Genomic DNA, 15,812 nt, shown 5'->3' with positions numbered 1-15,812 from the left:
GGGGCTCATCCCACGGCAGCTGAGGCTGCTCCTTCCCTGCAGATCTCAGATGCTCTCATCAGGAGGGTGCACCTGACCGAGGACCAGTGGGGAAAGGGGACGCTCACGCCCCGCATGACCACGGACTTCGACCTGAACCTCGACAACGCCCCTCTGCTGCAGTCCATCCACCAGCTCGACTTTGTCCAGATGAAAGGTAAGGATCTTTCCAGTGCCTTCCCAAAGCTCAGCTCTGCTCGTGCTGGGAGCTTCCCTGCAGCTCATCCCAAGGGAAAGGGCAGGAAAGGAGTTTCTCATCTTCTCCCAACAAGACTGGGCACTCTAGAGCCAGAGTTATGCCCCTTCCTGTGTGTTTTGCATCCCTGGGCCAACCATCTGCCTCCCAACAAGACTGAGCACTCTAGAGCCAGAGTTATGCCCCTTCCTGTGTGTTTTGCATCCCCGGGCCAACCATCTGCCTCCCTGTCTTGGATCCCTGGGTAGTTGTGTGCTGGACCAGGGTGCCAGGAGCTTGGCTTTGCCTGGAAAAGCACTCCTAGTGCATTAAAAAGTTACTAGTGCATTAAAAAGTGCTCTGAAAAAGTTATTAGTGCATTAAAAAGTGCTCTGCAGGTTGGGACCTCTCTTTTGGGAGCAGAACAAGGCTCTTCCCAACCCTTTCCTCACCCCTCCATGCTCGCTCAGTGCTGAGCAGCATCTGTCACAGACCAGATGTCCCTCCAGACAGAGCCAGGTCACTTAACCTGGGCTCTGCCCTCCCTCTCCTCACCTCACTGTTGGTTTAGATCACCATTTTGGCTTTCATTTCCTCGCCGTTCCCCGTTCCCTCTGTGCTCCTTCTCTCATGCCACCGAGAGCTGCTGCAGCCCATGAGAAATTTGGGATTTGGCAAGCCCAGGGAAGCTGACAAAGGTGCAAAGGGGCTGTGACAGAGGGAGGCTCAGGAGGACACTGGACATGGGCTGCACCTTCAGCTGCCTGGAGCAAGAGCCACCAGCTGCAGGTCTGGCACTGCCCTTCATTCCAAGCACGGCTGGAATTCCTGGCCCAGGAGCTGTTTGCACCCACCAGGGTGTCTCAGTGGCCAAGGACACGAAGGATGTTGGCCACACACATCCCCTGTCACCACAAGGAGCGTCCTCAGCTGATGGCCCCGCCCCGCTGGTGCTGAGGAGCTGCCCGTGCCTGCTCATCGTTAGCCGGGCTGTTCATTTGAAATGTCAGGAATATTTTTGGATTGCAAACCCATGGAGGGCTGGATTGCTGGTTCACACTGCTGTCTTCCTGCCCTCCCTTCCTGCAGTTTAGCCCAGAGGGTTATTTTTAATTAATAAGAGCAAATCTGCTGCTGGTTCAGCCGCCCACCCTCCTCTTACCAAATCTCCCTCCTCCTCCTCCTCCTCCCAGCTCACCCTCGCTGTGCAGATCAGTTGTTGGTTTTGTAGGCTTGCAGAGGAGTGGGTTTGGATCCCAAATCTGTGTCACAGCACTGGGGGAGGGAGGGTAGCACCGGAGGCCTCAATAAAGAGCAATGAGCAGTAGGTACAGGACATCCCACTGCCAGCCTGGAGGTGCCTGAGGATTCAGCCCAGGAGGTGGAGGAGTCACAGAGGGTGAATGCTGAGCCTCTGCCAGCAAGTCCAGCTTTTTCCCAGGCATCCATGGCTCATCCCTGTCTTGTTTGGGTTCTCCATGTCTGGCTCTTGTCACTTCAGGCAGCGAGGATGAGGAGGGTGGGCGAGCAGCTCTGTTGAAAGGTACATCAGTGGACATCTCCCTGTCACACTGCCACTCTTGCCGAGCTTTTCAGAGCAGGAGTGGGCTGGGGGACACACGTGGAGCTGCCTATCACAGCAGAAAAAAACCCTGGCGGTCCTTTCTGTGCCCTGTGCAGCTGATGGGAGCCAAAGGAGGTACTCAGCCCCCCAGCTTTGGTGCACTGAATTTATTGGATGGAAAAGCAGGGCTGTAGATGAGTCCAGACCCAGCGTTCTGCAGAGCCTGAGGGAGAACATCCCAAGTTTGGAACTGGCTGCATGAAAGGTCCAGGCAGCTCAAAACAAGTGCATTGTGCTGCCATAATGCTCCAAAATTAATTAGAAAATGGGAATATAGAAGAAAAGCTTCACCAGGCTGAAGGGGTAGAGGAATTTGGTGGAACTTGGTGGGAGAACAATCCTTTCTACTTCCTCCCCCGCCCCTCGAGCTGCCTTCACACCGAGGCAGTAAATACCCCTTGGATTTCTCACCCCGTAGCGCCCGCAGCTAGGGTTGCACTAATTGCACTAATTGGTGATTAGTCTCCTCCCCAGTGCCGGCCCCACCCATCCTGCAGCTGGAGGAGTGCTGCACCCACAACAACAGCGCCACGCTGTCCTGGAAGCAGCCGCCTCTGTCCACGGTGCAGGTGGAAGGATACATCCTGGAGCTGGATGATGGCAACGGTGGCCAGTTCAGGGTAGGTGCTGGGAGCCAGTCCTGGGGAAGCCCCTTCCTGCTGGGAAGGGGATGCTGCTGCCTCCAGTGGTTCCCTGCCACGAGGTGACCACAGAATTTGTCCTCGTGCTTCTTTGCAAGTGCCCTCTTCCCTGCTGGGGTGCCCAGGGAAGCGGATGGTGCAGACAGGCTGCAGGATTTTGGGGAACAGGGGTGCAAACGCCTTTCCAGTGGCCAAGATGACTTGGAAACACAAAGAACCCATCCTGAAGCTCTTGTTGCCCAGAGATGCTGTGGCTGCCTCATTCCTGGAAGTGTCCAAGGCCAGGTTGGATGGGGCTTGAAGCAATCTGGGAGAGTGGAAGGTGTCCCTGCCCACAGCAGAGGGTTGGAATAAGGTGATCCTTAAGGTCCCTCCCAGCCCAAACCATTCCATGATTCCATGAAGCTCCATATTTTTTGGTTGCTGAGTATTTCATGTAAGGTATGCTAATGGCCATGAAAGCCTCCTGGTTTGCCAGCTGCCAGCAAACAGAGGTGTTTAAGGCCTGAGGGCTTTTAAATTGCTGTAATTACACAATTAAAATATGATTTTTCTCTGATCCGACACGCTGATAATTATCCTGGTGTGTTCACATCCACTGAGAGCAGGCACAGGGACCAGCTCATTGCACTCTGAATTTATCCACAAGGAGCTCAGGCAGGCAGGAGCCAGAGCAGAGTTGAGGTACAGGAGAGGTGACATGGGTGGGACCTGGGGAGAAGGGAGCAGGAGGCTGGGGGTGGGGACAACAAGGTCAGCGCTTGCTGCTGATAATATTCCTTCCCAATCTCCCATCCATCCCTGCCCTCTGGCACTGGGAAGCCATTCCCTGTGTCCTGTCCCTCCATGCCTTGTCCCCAGTCCCTCTCCAGCTCTCCTGGAGCCCCTTTAGGCCCTGCAAGGGGCTCTGAGCTCTCCCTGGAGCCTTCTCTTCTCCAGGTGAACACCCCCAGCTCTCCCAGCCTGGCTCCAGAGCAGAGGGGCTCCAGCCCTTGGAGCAGCTCCATGGAGATCTCCTCTGGACTCGCTCCAGCAGCTCCACATCCTCCTGATGCTGGAGCCCCAGAGCTGGAGGCAGAGCTCCAGGTGGGATCTCAGGGCAGAGCCCCCCTCACCTCCTGCTGGTGCTGCAGCCCAAAGCAGCACCCAGGGACAAATCCCGTTTTGCTCAGCTTTAGCCCCATCCAGCACTCACAGGCCTGCCCCGGGGAGCAGAGCAGGGTGGGATCCTGTGCATCCCCAGTCCCTGGGGGTGTTTTCCCAGCCCTGGCATTCCCTGTGGTTGCCTTGCAGGAGGTGTACGTGGGCAAAGAGACCATGTGCACGGTGGATGGGCTGCACTTCAACAGCACCTACAGCGCCCGGGTCAAGGCCTTCAACAAGTCAGGAGTCAGCCCCTACAGCAAGACGCTGGTCCTCCAGACTTCCGAGGGTAAGGAATCGCAGCAGATCCCGCCCGGCGCGCTCGGACTCGGCTCAGGACACCCCAGCTCGGCTCCACTGGCCCTCCCTGAGCACTGACCTGAGGGGAAGGGACCACCACCTCCCTCAGGAGCCTCCAACAGCGCCAGAATCTCCCTCTCAGCCTTTTCCTTTGCAGGGGATGTTCTTTGGGGAGGTGTTTAAATTCGGGGTTATGTGACACAGAAGGGAAGCTCAGGTATTTTCAGTGATCCCATTTAGGCAAAACACTGCCAGCCTTGCTCCTGAGGGCTGTGCTTGGCTGCACGGTGCCATAACCACAGGATTCAGCCCCTGGCAGTGCAGGACAGAGAGCAGAGGGAGCGTGGAGCAGTGTGGGTGTCCTTCCAGAGCCAGGGATGCACAGGAGCCCCACAGCAGCGTCTGCATCGCCCCCACAGCCACAGGTGCTCAGAATATTAAACACCCCCTTGCAGGCTGCCACGGAATCTCCCTGCCTGGCTTTAAGTACATTTGTCACACCAGGCACTTAATCCATTGTGGAAAATTGGTTTATTCCTTGACGTGCAGGTGGAGAGTGGCAGGGCTGGCTCCGAGCTGGGAGTTGGGAGCAGCAGGAGCTGCAGCTATGGAGGAAGGGATCAGCGCCCACCAGCACGTCTGCTGCCCCACAGCCAGGCACAAAACCCTTCTTTGGGAGTTTTCCACGCTTGCTGGAATCCCTTTCCCTTGCTCCCAGACGAAAATCCTCTTTTCCAAGCCGTTTGAGGATTTTTTTCACAGCAGCATCCAGCTGACTGGCAGCTGGGATCAGAAGGGAGCACACACAGCTCGTGGGGCTGCTGGTGGGGTGGAAGGAGGGTGAGAGCTTTCCTGCCACAGAGCAGCCCTGGGGGCTTTGAGCAAGGAGAAAAACGGGATTTTTGCTGAAAAAGTAGAAGACAAAAGCAGAGCAAGGCTATGCAGAGTGTTTCTCTTGCTGCCAGCAGGAGATAACCATTCCAGTTTGGAAAGGGCAGGAATGGGATTCATTCAGAGGTAGACCGGACAGCAAAACTGTGACAAACTTCTCACAGGAGAGGCAGGGATGTCAAATCGCAGCACAGAGGCCTTGGCACATTTGTCAGACACATCAGTGCCTGTTTGCAGACTGAGCACCAGCAGCAAAGAAGCTGCAGAAGTTCCTCTGGAGATCCAGGGATGGGACAGCCTGGATCCAGCCCCGTGCCAGGTTGGCCAGGACTGCTCCCAAAGCCTGAAGGTCAACAGCTCCCACTCCAGCCTTGGCAGGAGACAGCAGAGCTTCGACTTCTCATCTCATTTGTGTCTCACACGACACATTTGAGACACAATTTCCTCATCAAAACCAGCTGGGCTTTAAGTTCTCAGCCAGGAGTTCGCAGGGTCCCCACTATGATCTTCCCAGCTCTGATCTCCTCTCAGAGGTGTTCTCACTGTCGAGCCAAGCTCAAGCCCAGCTCCAAAATATGCAGGAATCTGGGAGAAAATAGCTGCTTGTGGTCCCAACAGGGCCGTGCTTGGGGTCTGTGCTTGGTCTGTGCCACCAAGGAGAAGTTCTACTCTCCTTGGCTGCATTCATTCAGCCTTTTCACTTGAATGAGCTTTTGCATTTGTTATTCCAGCACGAAAGAAAGAGGGAGAGAAAGTCAAACGGGCCTGGAGCATTTTGTGCTCTTAGAGGCTGCCTGAGCTCTTTTGGATTCCAAGAGAAATAAATCCCATCTGTGCCTTCAGCTTCCGGATATCTGAGTGACTTGTTGAATAGAGCTGCCTCGCACATCACAGCCCTTGGTGAGGCTTTTATTCCTGCTTTTACAGCAGCATCAGGCCTTTTAAGAGCTATTTAGTCTGAAGTAGGCTTAGCTTTCCCCTTCAGCTGAGCTCTGCAGCTTCCTGCAAAGTGGTTGTGTGGGAAGAGAGGACAAAAGAGGGACGGGCTCGATGTGAAGAGAATATCTCTCTGAACGTGGCTGTCCTGCTCTAAGTGCTTGTGAGGAATTCTGGTGTTTAAGGGCTGGTCTGTAGTTGTGGCCCATGAGATCTTCATCTGCAGCCTGTGGAAGGGAACTGGAGCCTTTCTTCTGCCTTCCCTGAGCAGAGGGTAGTGAGGAGGAAAATGTCTGGCAGGGCCTCAGCATCTGAAGAGAGCAAGGATGAGAAGAGGGGAAAATTGTGTCTGGGGCTCTGCAGGTGGTGCCTCTGTGGTCCTGCCCAGCCAAACAGCCACAGGGAGCCAGGCAGCACTGGTGGAAAATCCCATGGGAAGGCAGCACGAGCACGAGTCTACAGCAAGAACATCTTCCCGTGGTGAGAGGCATCTTCTGCTCATCCCAAAGGAAACTATTGCAGGTCACTCTTCAAAGCTGGTTCTTGGTGCCACCAGCAGGACAAGGTGGTTCCTGGCTGGGAGAGGGTCTGTGTTCCAGAGCCCTTCCCGTGTGCTGGGGCTTCCCAGGGGTGAAATCCCTGTCACCAGCACAGCCAAGGGGCAGCAAGGGCTGAAGGTGACGTCCTTCCCTTGAACCATGTCCCCTCCTGAGCTGATGCTGGGCTGTTCCACACCATCCCTGGGAGTGTCTCTTGTCCTGTCACATCTTAGCCAAAGGCTCCAAGGCTCTGCCTTAACCTCCATTTCTCCAGCACCTGAATGAAGCTCAGCTGCAGGCTGGGAAGTGAGTCTGGAAGGAAGTTTCCAAGGTGGCCCAGGGCACAGAGGTGTCCCAGAGCTCGGCTGGTGGCAGCACTGCTTGGCTGTCCTCACCTGGGAGACCTTGGCTCTCTCCCAGCCTCCTCCTCCTCCCTGAGCTGGGCAGCCCCTGCTCTCCTGGTCTTGCCTCATCCAGCAGATTTCCCAGCCTCTGGCCAGTCTCCTGCTGACCTCTTCCCATGTTCTGTCCAGCAAGCTGGACGTCAGGATGAAGGACCAACTCACTCTGGGTGGAGATGGAAAAGAGGAGCTCAGCGGTGCCTCCCAGGCTTCTCTCCAAGCACAGAGCTTCCACCTCCCTTCCCCAGCCAAGTCAAGCACCAGAACCTTTTCCTTCAAGCCCAGCTCCTCATCTGGAGCCCAACTTTAAATTCCTGACCATCCATGGAGTGACCCTGAGCAGCAACCAGGGCTTTTTAACCAGCAGCTTTTGGAAAGGGGGAACAACCCAAGGGGGAGCAGCCTGCAAGGAGCTACAGGGATGTGAGGGGCTAATTAGGGAGAGTCATGAGCACAGCTGCTCGTGGTAGTAGTTCCTCTCGCTCTTAGAGGTTAGAGCCCGTTCCTCCCTAACCCTGAGCTCTGTTTATTGAGTGTTGTGCAATAATTTATCTCCTCTCACCCCACTGACGCCCTTTGCTTCCTCAGCCTCGGCCGCAGCAGCAGCGAGTTGCAGAAGTTACAACCCACCATGCAAAAAAGAAATGTTCCCTTTTTTATGTGTTGTAACACAACTCCCAGCTCAGTCCATACTCACAGCCGAGCTGGGAAGGCTGGGGATACGGTGTGAGTGCGTGGATGGTGGATTCTACACTTTCATGTTAACATATCCCTGGAAAAGCTTAGGGAAGAAACTGCAGGAGGTGACTGTGGTAGCAGGGAACAGAAATGACCCAAGGGGTTCCCTCTGCTCTGACATTTTGCTGTGAATCCCACGAGTTCAATTCTTGCTGTAAGGCTCAGATGTGTTTTGACAGGTACAAAGGGATACCAAGAACACAACCTCCCGAACAGCCCTTGAGTAAGGTGGGTGCTTGGTGGTTCTTAGGGTGATAGAGCTTAGCACAGCCCTGCAAAATGCCTTTCAGTGTCACCAGCTGGGTTCTCCACCCCTGATGATTGTGCACAAAAGGGTTTGGGATGTGTCAAAGCACGATGGGACGTGTGCATGGTAACCTGTGAATTTTTTTAGGTGCCTTACTGTGAAGAGGTGCAGGACCCCCCTTTACAGACAAGCCAGTTGAATTTGTCACGCTCACAGGGGGACACTTGGGAAGATGAACACGTTTTCCTTGCTGTCAGGCTGCCCTGAAGGGTCTCGCTGGGCTGCCCAGCACCAGACATTCCTGCCCTGCTGCCGGAGCGGGGTCCCTGCTCCTCTTCGAGGTCCGGCCCGGGCTCGGGAGCGGCGCTGCCCAGCAGAGACCCCATTTCTGATCTGTAGTTTGCATTGATCTTACGTTTAGACACGCAGTCAGAAGAACAGACCCTCCCTTTTCCAGTGCCTTTGGAAAGATCGCAGCTTCGTAGAATGAGTCCTTTCTCCTCCACCCTTAATCTACAACCCAGCTTCTCGGGGAGATCCTACTTTGAGCTAAGATCTTCGGCCCACCAGCTGAGCTTGCATTCTTCCTTACAGTCCCTGAATTCAGCCGGTGAGCTGAGCACCTCTGGCGTTGCCTCTTGGTCTGTGCTTCTGGGCATCTCCAAACTATTTGTTTGTTCTGTTCCGTTGTGTTTGTTTTTCCCATGACATGCGGATGGCAGCGAGAATTCTTTCTGTTTGTCAGGGGCCTGCTCCTGCCCCCAAGGGGGTGGTCGGTGGTGTGGTTCTCCTGGGGTGTTTCAGCTGTGCCAGAGTGGGCAGTGTGAGGTGTAGGGTGATGGAGCAGCACAGTAATTCCTTACCTGGGTGCTGCTCTTGGCAAGACTGACGTGGCTGAACCCTTCGGTGATCATAAATCCCAGAATGGTTTGGGTTGGAAGGGGCCTTAAAGCTCATCCGCTTCCAACTTCCTGGTATGAGCAGGGACACTTTCCACTAGAAGATCCCTCATCTCTAGTTTGTATTGAGCTTGTTTCAAGGGATAATCAGAAAAGACATTCCCTGGGTGAAACCTGTGGAAATATCCCTGTGGTTTCCTTTCACTATGAAGATTTGGTGTGTGAAATTAGTTTGGTTGATTAATTCTAAATCCCCCCCCTCTTAAGAAAGAAGCAAGTCTGGGTGCAGGCAAGGTCTAGCCCAGAGAGGTTGTGATGCCCCCCTTATTGGAGGTGTCCCAGGCCAGGTTGGACAGGACTTGGAGCAGCCTGGTCTAGTGGAAGGTGTCCCTGCCCATGGCAGGGTGTGGAATGAGGTGATTTGTGTCCCTTCCTACCCAAACCAGTCTGGGATTCTGTGATTCCAGCTCACAGCCTGGCTTAAGGCCTGGAGACGTGGGCTCTCTTCCGCTCAGCTTTGAGCACTGGGCTCGGCTTTTCCAAACCCAGACGTGATCATTCCAAAGCCGTGTTTCCTGCGGAGCAGAGGACACCGCTCCCGTGGTTCAGATCCGTGTGCCCGGAATCGCAGGCTGCGGTGGGATGTAGGCAGGTCAGGCAGAGTGAGGGATGGATTTGGGCAGCCAGCGAGGAGCCACAGGCACAGGGATCTCTCAGAGCTGTTTTCTAACCAGTCTTTGCACATCTTCTGTTGCTAAAGATCCTGGGCCCTGATTCTTCCAGCACTCTGGATTTACACCACTCCAAAGGCGTTAATTCCCGGCTTTCTCTGGTGTAAGCCCAGGAAGAATCGGGGCCCCCGATTGTTTGATTTCCATCCCATAACACGGAATGAGGAATGCTGCAGCATGACCCTTGCCAGAATAACCGGGGGGGCACCCTGCAAATTTTCTTTTCTTTGTGCTTTTTATGTTTGATTGCTCATCGTGCTGCTGTGAGCTGATGGCTTCCAACGCTGTTTTGTTACGGACGTTCCTTCCTTTGTGTCCGGTGTTCCGGGACCCTTCCGTGCTGGCTGTGAGCGATACCCGTGTCTGCACCATGGACCTTCTGCAGCCCCACTCTGGGGTGGGGGGACAGGGAAAAACGGGATCCTGAACGCCAAAACAGGGTCTGTGTGTCCCTCACGAGAGCTTGGAGCAGAGAGATGCGCAGAGACCTGGGAAAGCGAGGTTTGAGTCGGAACACGGGGCAGGATTCATTAAAGCAGCCTCAGGAGGAGCCTCTTGGCACAGCACAGAGCACAACCACAGCCGGGTGCTTTCCCACCAACACCCAGGGCAGCAGGGGGAAAACCAGGCACAGAGCCAGGCAGGGGTGGCCCTAAAATCCAGCACCCTTCGTGAGCACCCTCCCATGCAGCACCAGCACGGGGCTTTGTGTTGGCATCTCCTCCTGGTGAGAACAAGCTCCTGGATCAGGACAAGCCCCTAAGTCAGGAAAAACTCCTGGATCAGGACAAGCTCCTAGGTCAGGAAAAACTCCTGGATCAGGACAAGCCCCTAGGTCAGGAAAAGCTCCTGGATCAGCACAAGCCCCTAAGTCAGGAAAAGCTCCTGGATCAGGACAAGCCCCTAGGTCAGGAAAAGCTCCTGGATCAGCACAAGCCCCTAAGTCAGGAAAAACTCCTGGATCAGGACAAGCTCCTAGGTCAGGAAAAACTCCCGGATCAGGACAAGCTCCCGGATCAGGACAAGCTCCCGGATCAGGACAAACTCCTGGATCAGGACAAGCCCCTAGGTCAGGACAAGCTCCTAGACCAGGACAAGCTCCCGGATCAGGACAAGCTCCTAGACCAGGACAAGCTCCCGGATCAGGACAAGCTCCTAGACAAGGACAAGTTCCTGGCTCAGGACAAGCCCCTGGATCAGTCCCCAGCTCCCATGAGGTGCTTGCAGCCCGCAGTCAGGCACAGGAGCAGGAAGGGCACCCCAACACATCCTGCCCATGCAGCTGATGAAGCTGCAGCCCTTTGGTGCTAGCAGGGGTCTGAGCCAGCTCTCAGCCCCCAGGGATCCCCTTTCCAGCTCCACTCCCACCCAGACCTCACACCCATCAGGAAGCAGCCTGGCAGAGCTCAGTGGTCCCTCTCCACTGGACTCACCAGTGGCTGCCCTTTCCTCAGTCCCTGTCCTTCAAGGAGTGATTTTTCAGTCAATTTAGAGAATTTTTACCAAGCAGCCAAGATACTTCACCAAGGCTAAAATTTCCTGCCTCCTTTCCGGAGAAACGCTGAATAATTGGGCATCCTGAGCAGTCAGATTTAAACAGTCCACACTCAAACTCCCAGGCTGTGCTTGCACCCCTCTCCGTGCCCTCTGGCTTTTAATGAATCAGGTCTCCTGTGGCTGCTGGATGCTTAATTAACAATGAAATGCTCACAAGTGTTTGTCAGGAGGTTGTTGTTCCTTAGCTGTGATGTGTGAAATGTAGTATCTCTTTATAGGATGCAATTTTGACACACAAGGATCGCCTTACTCCCAATTAGGCAAGTATCTTAATTACAATTAACTGGCACCTCCTGCGTGTTGCTTCATTCTTTTTGCTTTTTTACTTCGGCGACTGAGCAGCGTTTCTTGCTCGTACCCTGCTTGCAGAGCACTCTCGGATGTCACAGAATCATGGAATTGTTGAGGTTGGAAAAGCCTTCTAAGATCATCAAACCCAATCATTCTCCAGCACTGCCAAGGCCATCACTGCCCCGTGTCCCCAAGTGCCACATCCACATGGCTTTTAAATCCCTCCAGGAGTGGGGATTCCACCACTGCCCTGGGCAGGAGGCAAATCTGGAGAAGTTATGATTGCTGTAAAGGCATTTTAAGTTTTTCCCCCTGTATGGTTTTAAAGAGAAGCCTGAGATCAGTGCTCTGGAAGTGGCCCTGTGATTAAGAACTGATCCTTCTGCTCTCCTCCTCTTTTAAACTGAAAGAGGAGAGGGTTAGATTGGATATTAGGAAGGAATTCTGGCTGTGAGGGTGGGGAGGCCCTGGCACAGGGTGCCCAGAGAAGCTGTGGCTGCCCCTGGATCCCTGGAAGTATTCCAGGCCAGCTTAGGGGAACCTGGGCTAGTGGAAGGTGTCCCTGCCCATGGCAGGGGATGGAATGGGATGGTCTTTAAGGTCCCTTCCAACCAAAACCATTCCATGATTCCATGATTCTCAGTACATATCCCCGCTCATTAAGGCCACGTGAACGTGGGCCAAATGCTGCGGATGCAATTAGCCCCTCTGCAGCTAATTAAAGCAAGGTGGCTGCTGCTTGCCTGTCCTCTTCAGACTTTCTGCAGGGCCTGTCCTGCTCATTCCCCCAAGAGAAAGACCCTGCAGCCCTGTGGGATTCCCTCCTCACCCTGCACCCACCCACATCCCCAGCCCCTCTTCGCACCTCTCACCCCACCTTGATCCAAAACGCCGACAGATCCATGCTCTGGCTGGAGTCACAGACAAGCAGGAATGGTTTCTCCTTCTTTCCCCTGCCCGACCTGACGTGCTGTTTTCTCTCCCGCATGCCTTGCCCTGGGAATGACCACAGTTGACATTAAAAAAATGGTGGCAGGTACGGCACCCCCGTGTGCGGCGCGGGGAGCGCGGGGCGGCCGCGTGCATGGGCGCTGTCTTGTGAAACGTTCCAATAAACCAATGAATCCGTCTCACCCGAGTGTTTTTATTTTTCAAGCCGTCAGAGTGTTTTTGTGGATGTGTCAGTTGACGTTTTCAGCTGGAGGAAACCACCTGGGGAACTGGGCTGGTGGCTTGTGAATGAATCCCCGTCCCTCTGTCTTGTCGAGGACGTGACACTGTATCTGTCAGATTTGCAGAGCCGTGTGCATTTAAACCAGCAGCCCTACGGAATCGTGGAGGTTTTGGGGCCTTTTCCAGCCTTCCCATGAGTTCTTGTCTTAGGTGTGGCTCGTTGCTTGGCAGGGAGGTTTCTTGGTGTGATGTGGTGTCTCTGTAAATGAAGACCTTTGTGTGTGCTTTTGGTTCCCAAAAACAGCCCTTAAATACTCACATGGAGTTCATCTGCTGCTCCTCGGTCCTCTCCCCACACTGACCTGACCCTGCAAACTAAGTAACACTTGGTCCTGAGAGTAAGTTATGTTCCAGGCCAGGTTGGACGGGGCTTGGAGCAACCTGGGATAGTGGAAGGTGTCCCTGCCCATGGCAGGAGGTTGGAACGAGATGGGCTTTAAGGTCCCTTCCAACCCAAACCATTCCATGATTCCATCATTCTGTTAGAGCTTGGAGACCTGGTGAGGATCACGTCTCCTGCAAGGGCCAAATTTTAGGAGACCTTGAGGATCCTGCAGGCTCACGAGCCAAGACATTGGGAGCCACGGAGCAGCAAGAGCGAAACTCCTCCAAGTCCTGGCCGTAAAACCTCAGCCACAGTGGCAGCTGCAGCCACAGGAGCTCAGAGCATCCCTCCGTGGTGGAAGTTGTCCTCGGTGGTGGAAGTTGTCCCTCAGTGGTGGAAGCTCCGTGTCCTGCATGCAGCATGCCCTGTCCGTGTCGCTCCGCGCGGCTCCGGCGCGTCCCCACGGCGCTAACCCCGTGTTGTTTGTGTGTTCCAGTTGCTTGGTTTTCTTTCGACCCCGCCTCTGCCCACGCTGACATCATCTTTTCCAATGACAACCTGACTGTCACCTGCAACAGCTACGATGACAGGGTGGTGCTGGGGAAAACGGGCTTTTCCAAAGGGCTCCACTACTGGGAGCTGTCGATCGATCGCTACGACAACCACCCCGACCCGGCCTTCGGTGTGGCACGCATCGACGTCCTCAAGGATGCCATGCTGGGCAAGGACGACAAGGCCTGGGCCATGTACGTGGACAACAACCGGAGCTGGTTCATGCACAACAACTCCCACACCAACAGGTAGGTGGGCTGGGACAGGATCTTCCTCCCGGACACCACAGCTCAAGGAAAAGCCCATGGCTTTGCCAGTGGCACCTACAGGGATGACATCAATCCTGGTCACCTCTGTTGGAGGATGTGCCCTTCCCCAGTGGGGATCAGGCCCTGCCTGCCTGCTGCTGGCTTGCTCCAGTGTTCCTTCCCTGTTTACCACCACTCTTTCCATGGTGACTCTTCCTGTTGGCATCCCCTTCCCAGTAACATCCAAAGCTCTGCAACCCCCGCAGCAACGTTTGCCTCGACCCGTGTGCCACAGCTCCTGCTCGTGTTCCACATGGGACTGGGGACTTGGCCTGGGGAGAGCATGGGGTCACCTTCCTGCAGCCCTGAGGGCCATTCCCTGATGGATCAGCAGGTTTTGATGTGGGTACTGTGGCTTTGCTCTACAGTTCCACGTGCTTTCCCCCATGGTTGTGTGGCTGTGGCTGCTCTCAGGGTGGCTTTTCCCTTGGGGACATCATGGCAAGAGGAGAGCAGCTCCATGGGAGGAGAGGGTAGAGGAGGAGGTTCCCAGGGAATCACGAGCATGGCTGGGATGGGAGCAGGTCATGGCCTGGCTCCTGGGTGAGCTGTGGTGTTCATCATCATCAGTCCTTGAGCTCCATGGCCTGAACCCCGAGCCTGGAGCACGGGGGACATGGAACCACCGACCTCCTCCTCCCACAGAACCGAGGGCGGGATCACAAAAGGCGCCACGGTGGGAGTGCTGCTGGATTTGACCAGGAGGACTCTGACATTCTCCATCAATGAGGACCAGCAAGGGCCTGTGGCCTTTGAGAACCTGGAGGGCCTGTTCTTCCCCGCCGTCAGCCTCAACAGGAACGTGCAGGTACGGGCTCGGTCGGGCTCTCTGGAGCAGGGCGTGACGCTCCCAGCAGTGGGAAGGGGTCACCTTGCTGTCACACTGCCCCTCCTGCTGCTGTCACTGCAGTTGCTGCTCAGGAGCAGGAGCAGGAAGGTTTTCGTGCAGCAAGGGCGGCTTGGAAGGAGCTAAACTTGCACCCTAAACCACCTGTGAGTCTCCAGGATCAGGACAGGCCTCCCTGCAGCCACCAGCTCCTCGCTCCAGGTTTCTCCCTCAGGGCTGCTGAAGCACCAGGGTTCTCCAGCCCTCCTGGGGGTGGGGTTTGATAACTGTGTTTGGTGATGCTCCCCAACAAGAGCCTCTGCAGCTCCTACGGCTCTCCCAGGACCTGGATGGGAGCATCACCAGGGAGAAGAGCACCTTTTAGAGCCTGTTTTCCATTTTCCCTCTCTCCCAAGCTCTCAGCTCTCCTGAACATCACCAAGCGGTGACACCCTGAGCAAATCCGGTATTTCCATCTTTCATTTCTCTTCTCACTGGTCACATCCCTGCTGTCCCTCTGTCTCAAGGAATCTTCCACACCCTGGCTTTGGCACCTCCCCCCTGCCACTGCCTGCACCTCCAACCCTGCACAAGTGCCCAGGCACATCCAAGGACACGTTGCACATAATGGATCATCTCAGGGTTTCGAGCATTTGGCAGGGTCTTCTGCAGTGGGTGTCAGAGCTGGAGAGGGACTTTGGAACAGAGCCTGGAGTGACAGGATAAGGGAATGGCTTCCCACTGCCACAGGGCAGGGTTGGATGGGATATTGGGAAGGAATTCTTGGCTGGGAGGGTGGGCAGGCCCTGGCACAGGGTGCCCAGAGAAGCTGTGGCTGCCCCTGAATCCCTGGCAGTGTCCCAGGCCAGGTTGGACAAGGCTTGGAGCCACCTGGGCTAGGGAGAGGTGTCCCTGTCCGTGGCAGGGGGTTGGAATTAGATGTTGTTGGCGGTCACTTCCAACCCAAACAATTCTGGGATTTTATGATCACCTCTGTGCAAGGGCAGAGGCACCAAGTGGCCTCTCTAAATGAGGGATCCATGGATTAGGACATGCTCTGCTGTGTCTGTCAGGATCCAGGGCTTACTGCGCTGTCGCCAAGGCAGTGACAGTTTTCCAGCAGCACTGGGACAGAGCTGTGTTGGGACCATCCCAAACTTTGGGAGCATCCTTGCCAAAGTGTGCCACCCCAAGGGTCTCACGGGCAGGGGAGTCTGCCTGGCTTGGAGAAGGGCTGAGAAATGCTTAATTAGGCAACACTAAGGAAGCCCATGTTGTCTATGCTGGGTTTAGGGGTGCTGTATTAATTTGGTGTGATAAAAACGTCCTGCTGTGTGCTGGGTTTAATTCCTGCCTTAGTCCTATGCACAGCCATGAGGGACAAGGCATTTCTGGAGCCCCTTGGCTTTGAGAGTT

General features: G+C 55.1%; 1 protein-coding gene across 9 annotated transcripts in view; it reads left to right on the top strand.

Moving 5' to 3' along the window:
* TRIM9 (tripartite motif containing 9) overlaps nucleotides 1–15,812 on the top strand; it is a 60,419-nt gene that overhangs the window by 42,146 nt on the left and 2,461 nt on the right. The window contains exons 5-12 of one of the 9 annotated variants that reach the window (XM_048306185.1): nucleotides 43–196; nucleotides 2,313–2,458; nucleotides 3,773–3,911; nucleotides 8,096–8,284; nucleotides 11,080–11,121; nucleotides 12,165–12,188; nucleotides 13,207–13,510; nucleotides 14,216–14,378. In XM_048306185.1, coding sequence (XP_048162142.1) covers nucleotides 43–196; nucleotides 2,313–2,458; nucleotides 3,773–3,911; nucleotides 8,096–8,284; nucleotides 11,080–11,121; nucleotides 12,165–12,188; nucleotides 13,207–13,510; nucleotides 14,216–14,378 — 1,161 coding nt within the window. The other 8 variants (XM_048306184.1, XM_048306187.1, XM_048306186.1 and 5 more) reach the window with 8 other exon arrangements.

Source organism: Corvus hawaiiensis, chromosome 6 (genome assembly GCF_020740725.1).
Source record: "Corvus hawaiiensis isolate bCorHaw1 chromosome 6, bCorHaw1.pri.cur, whole genome shotgun sequence".
In the NCBI taxonomy this organism is placed as follows: domain Eukaryota; kingdom Metazoa; phylum Chordata; class Aves; order Passeriformes; family Corvidae; genus Corvus; species Corvus hawaiiensis.
Note: the sequence above shows the minus strand (reverse complement) of the source record. Positions and strands in the feature narration are given on the sequence as shown.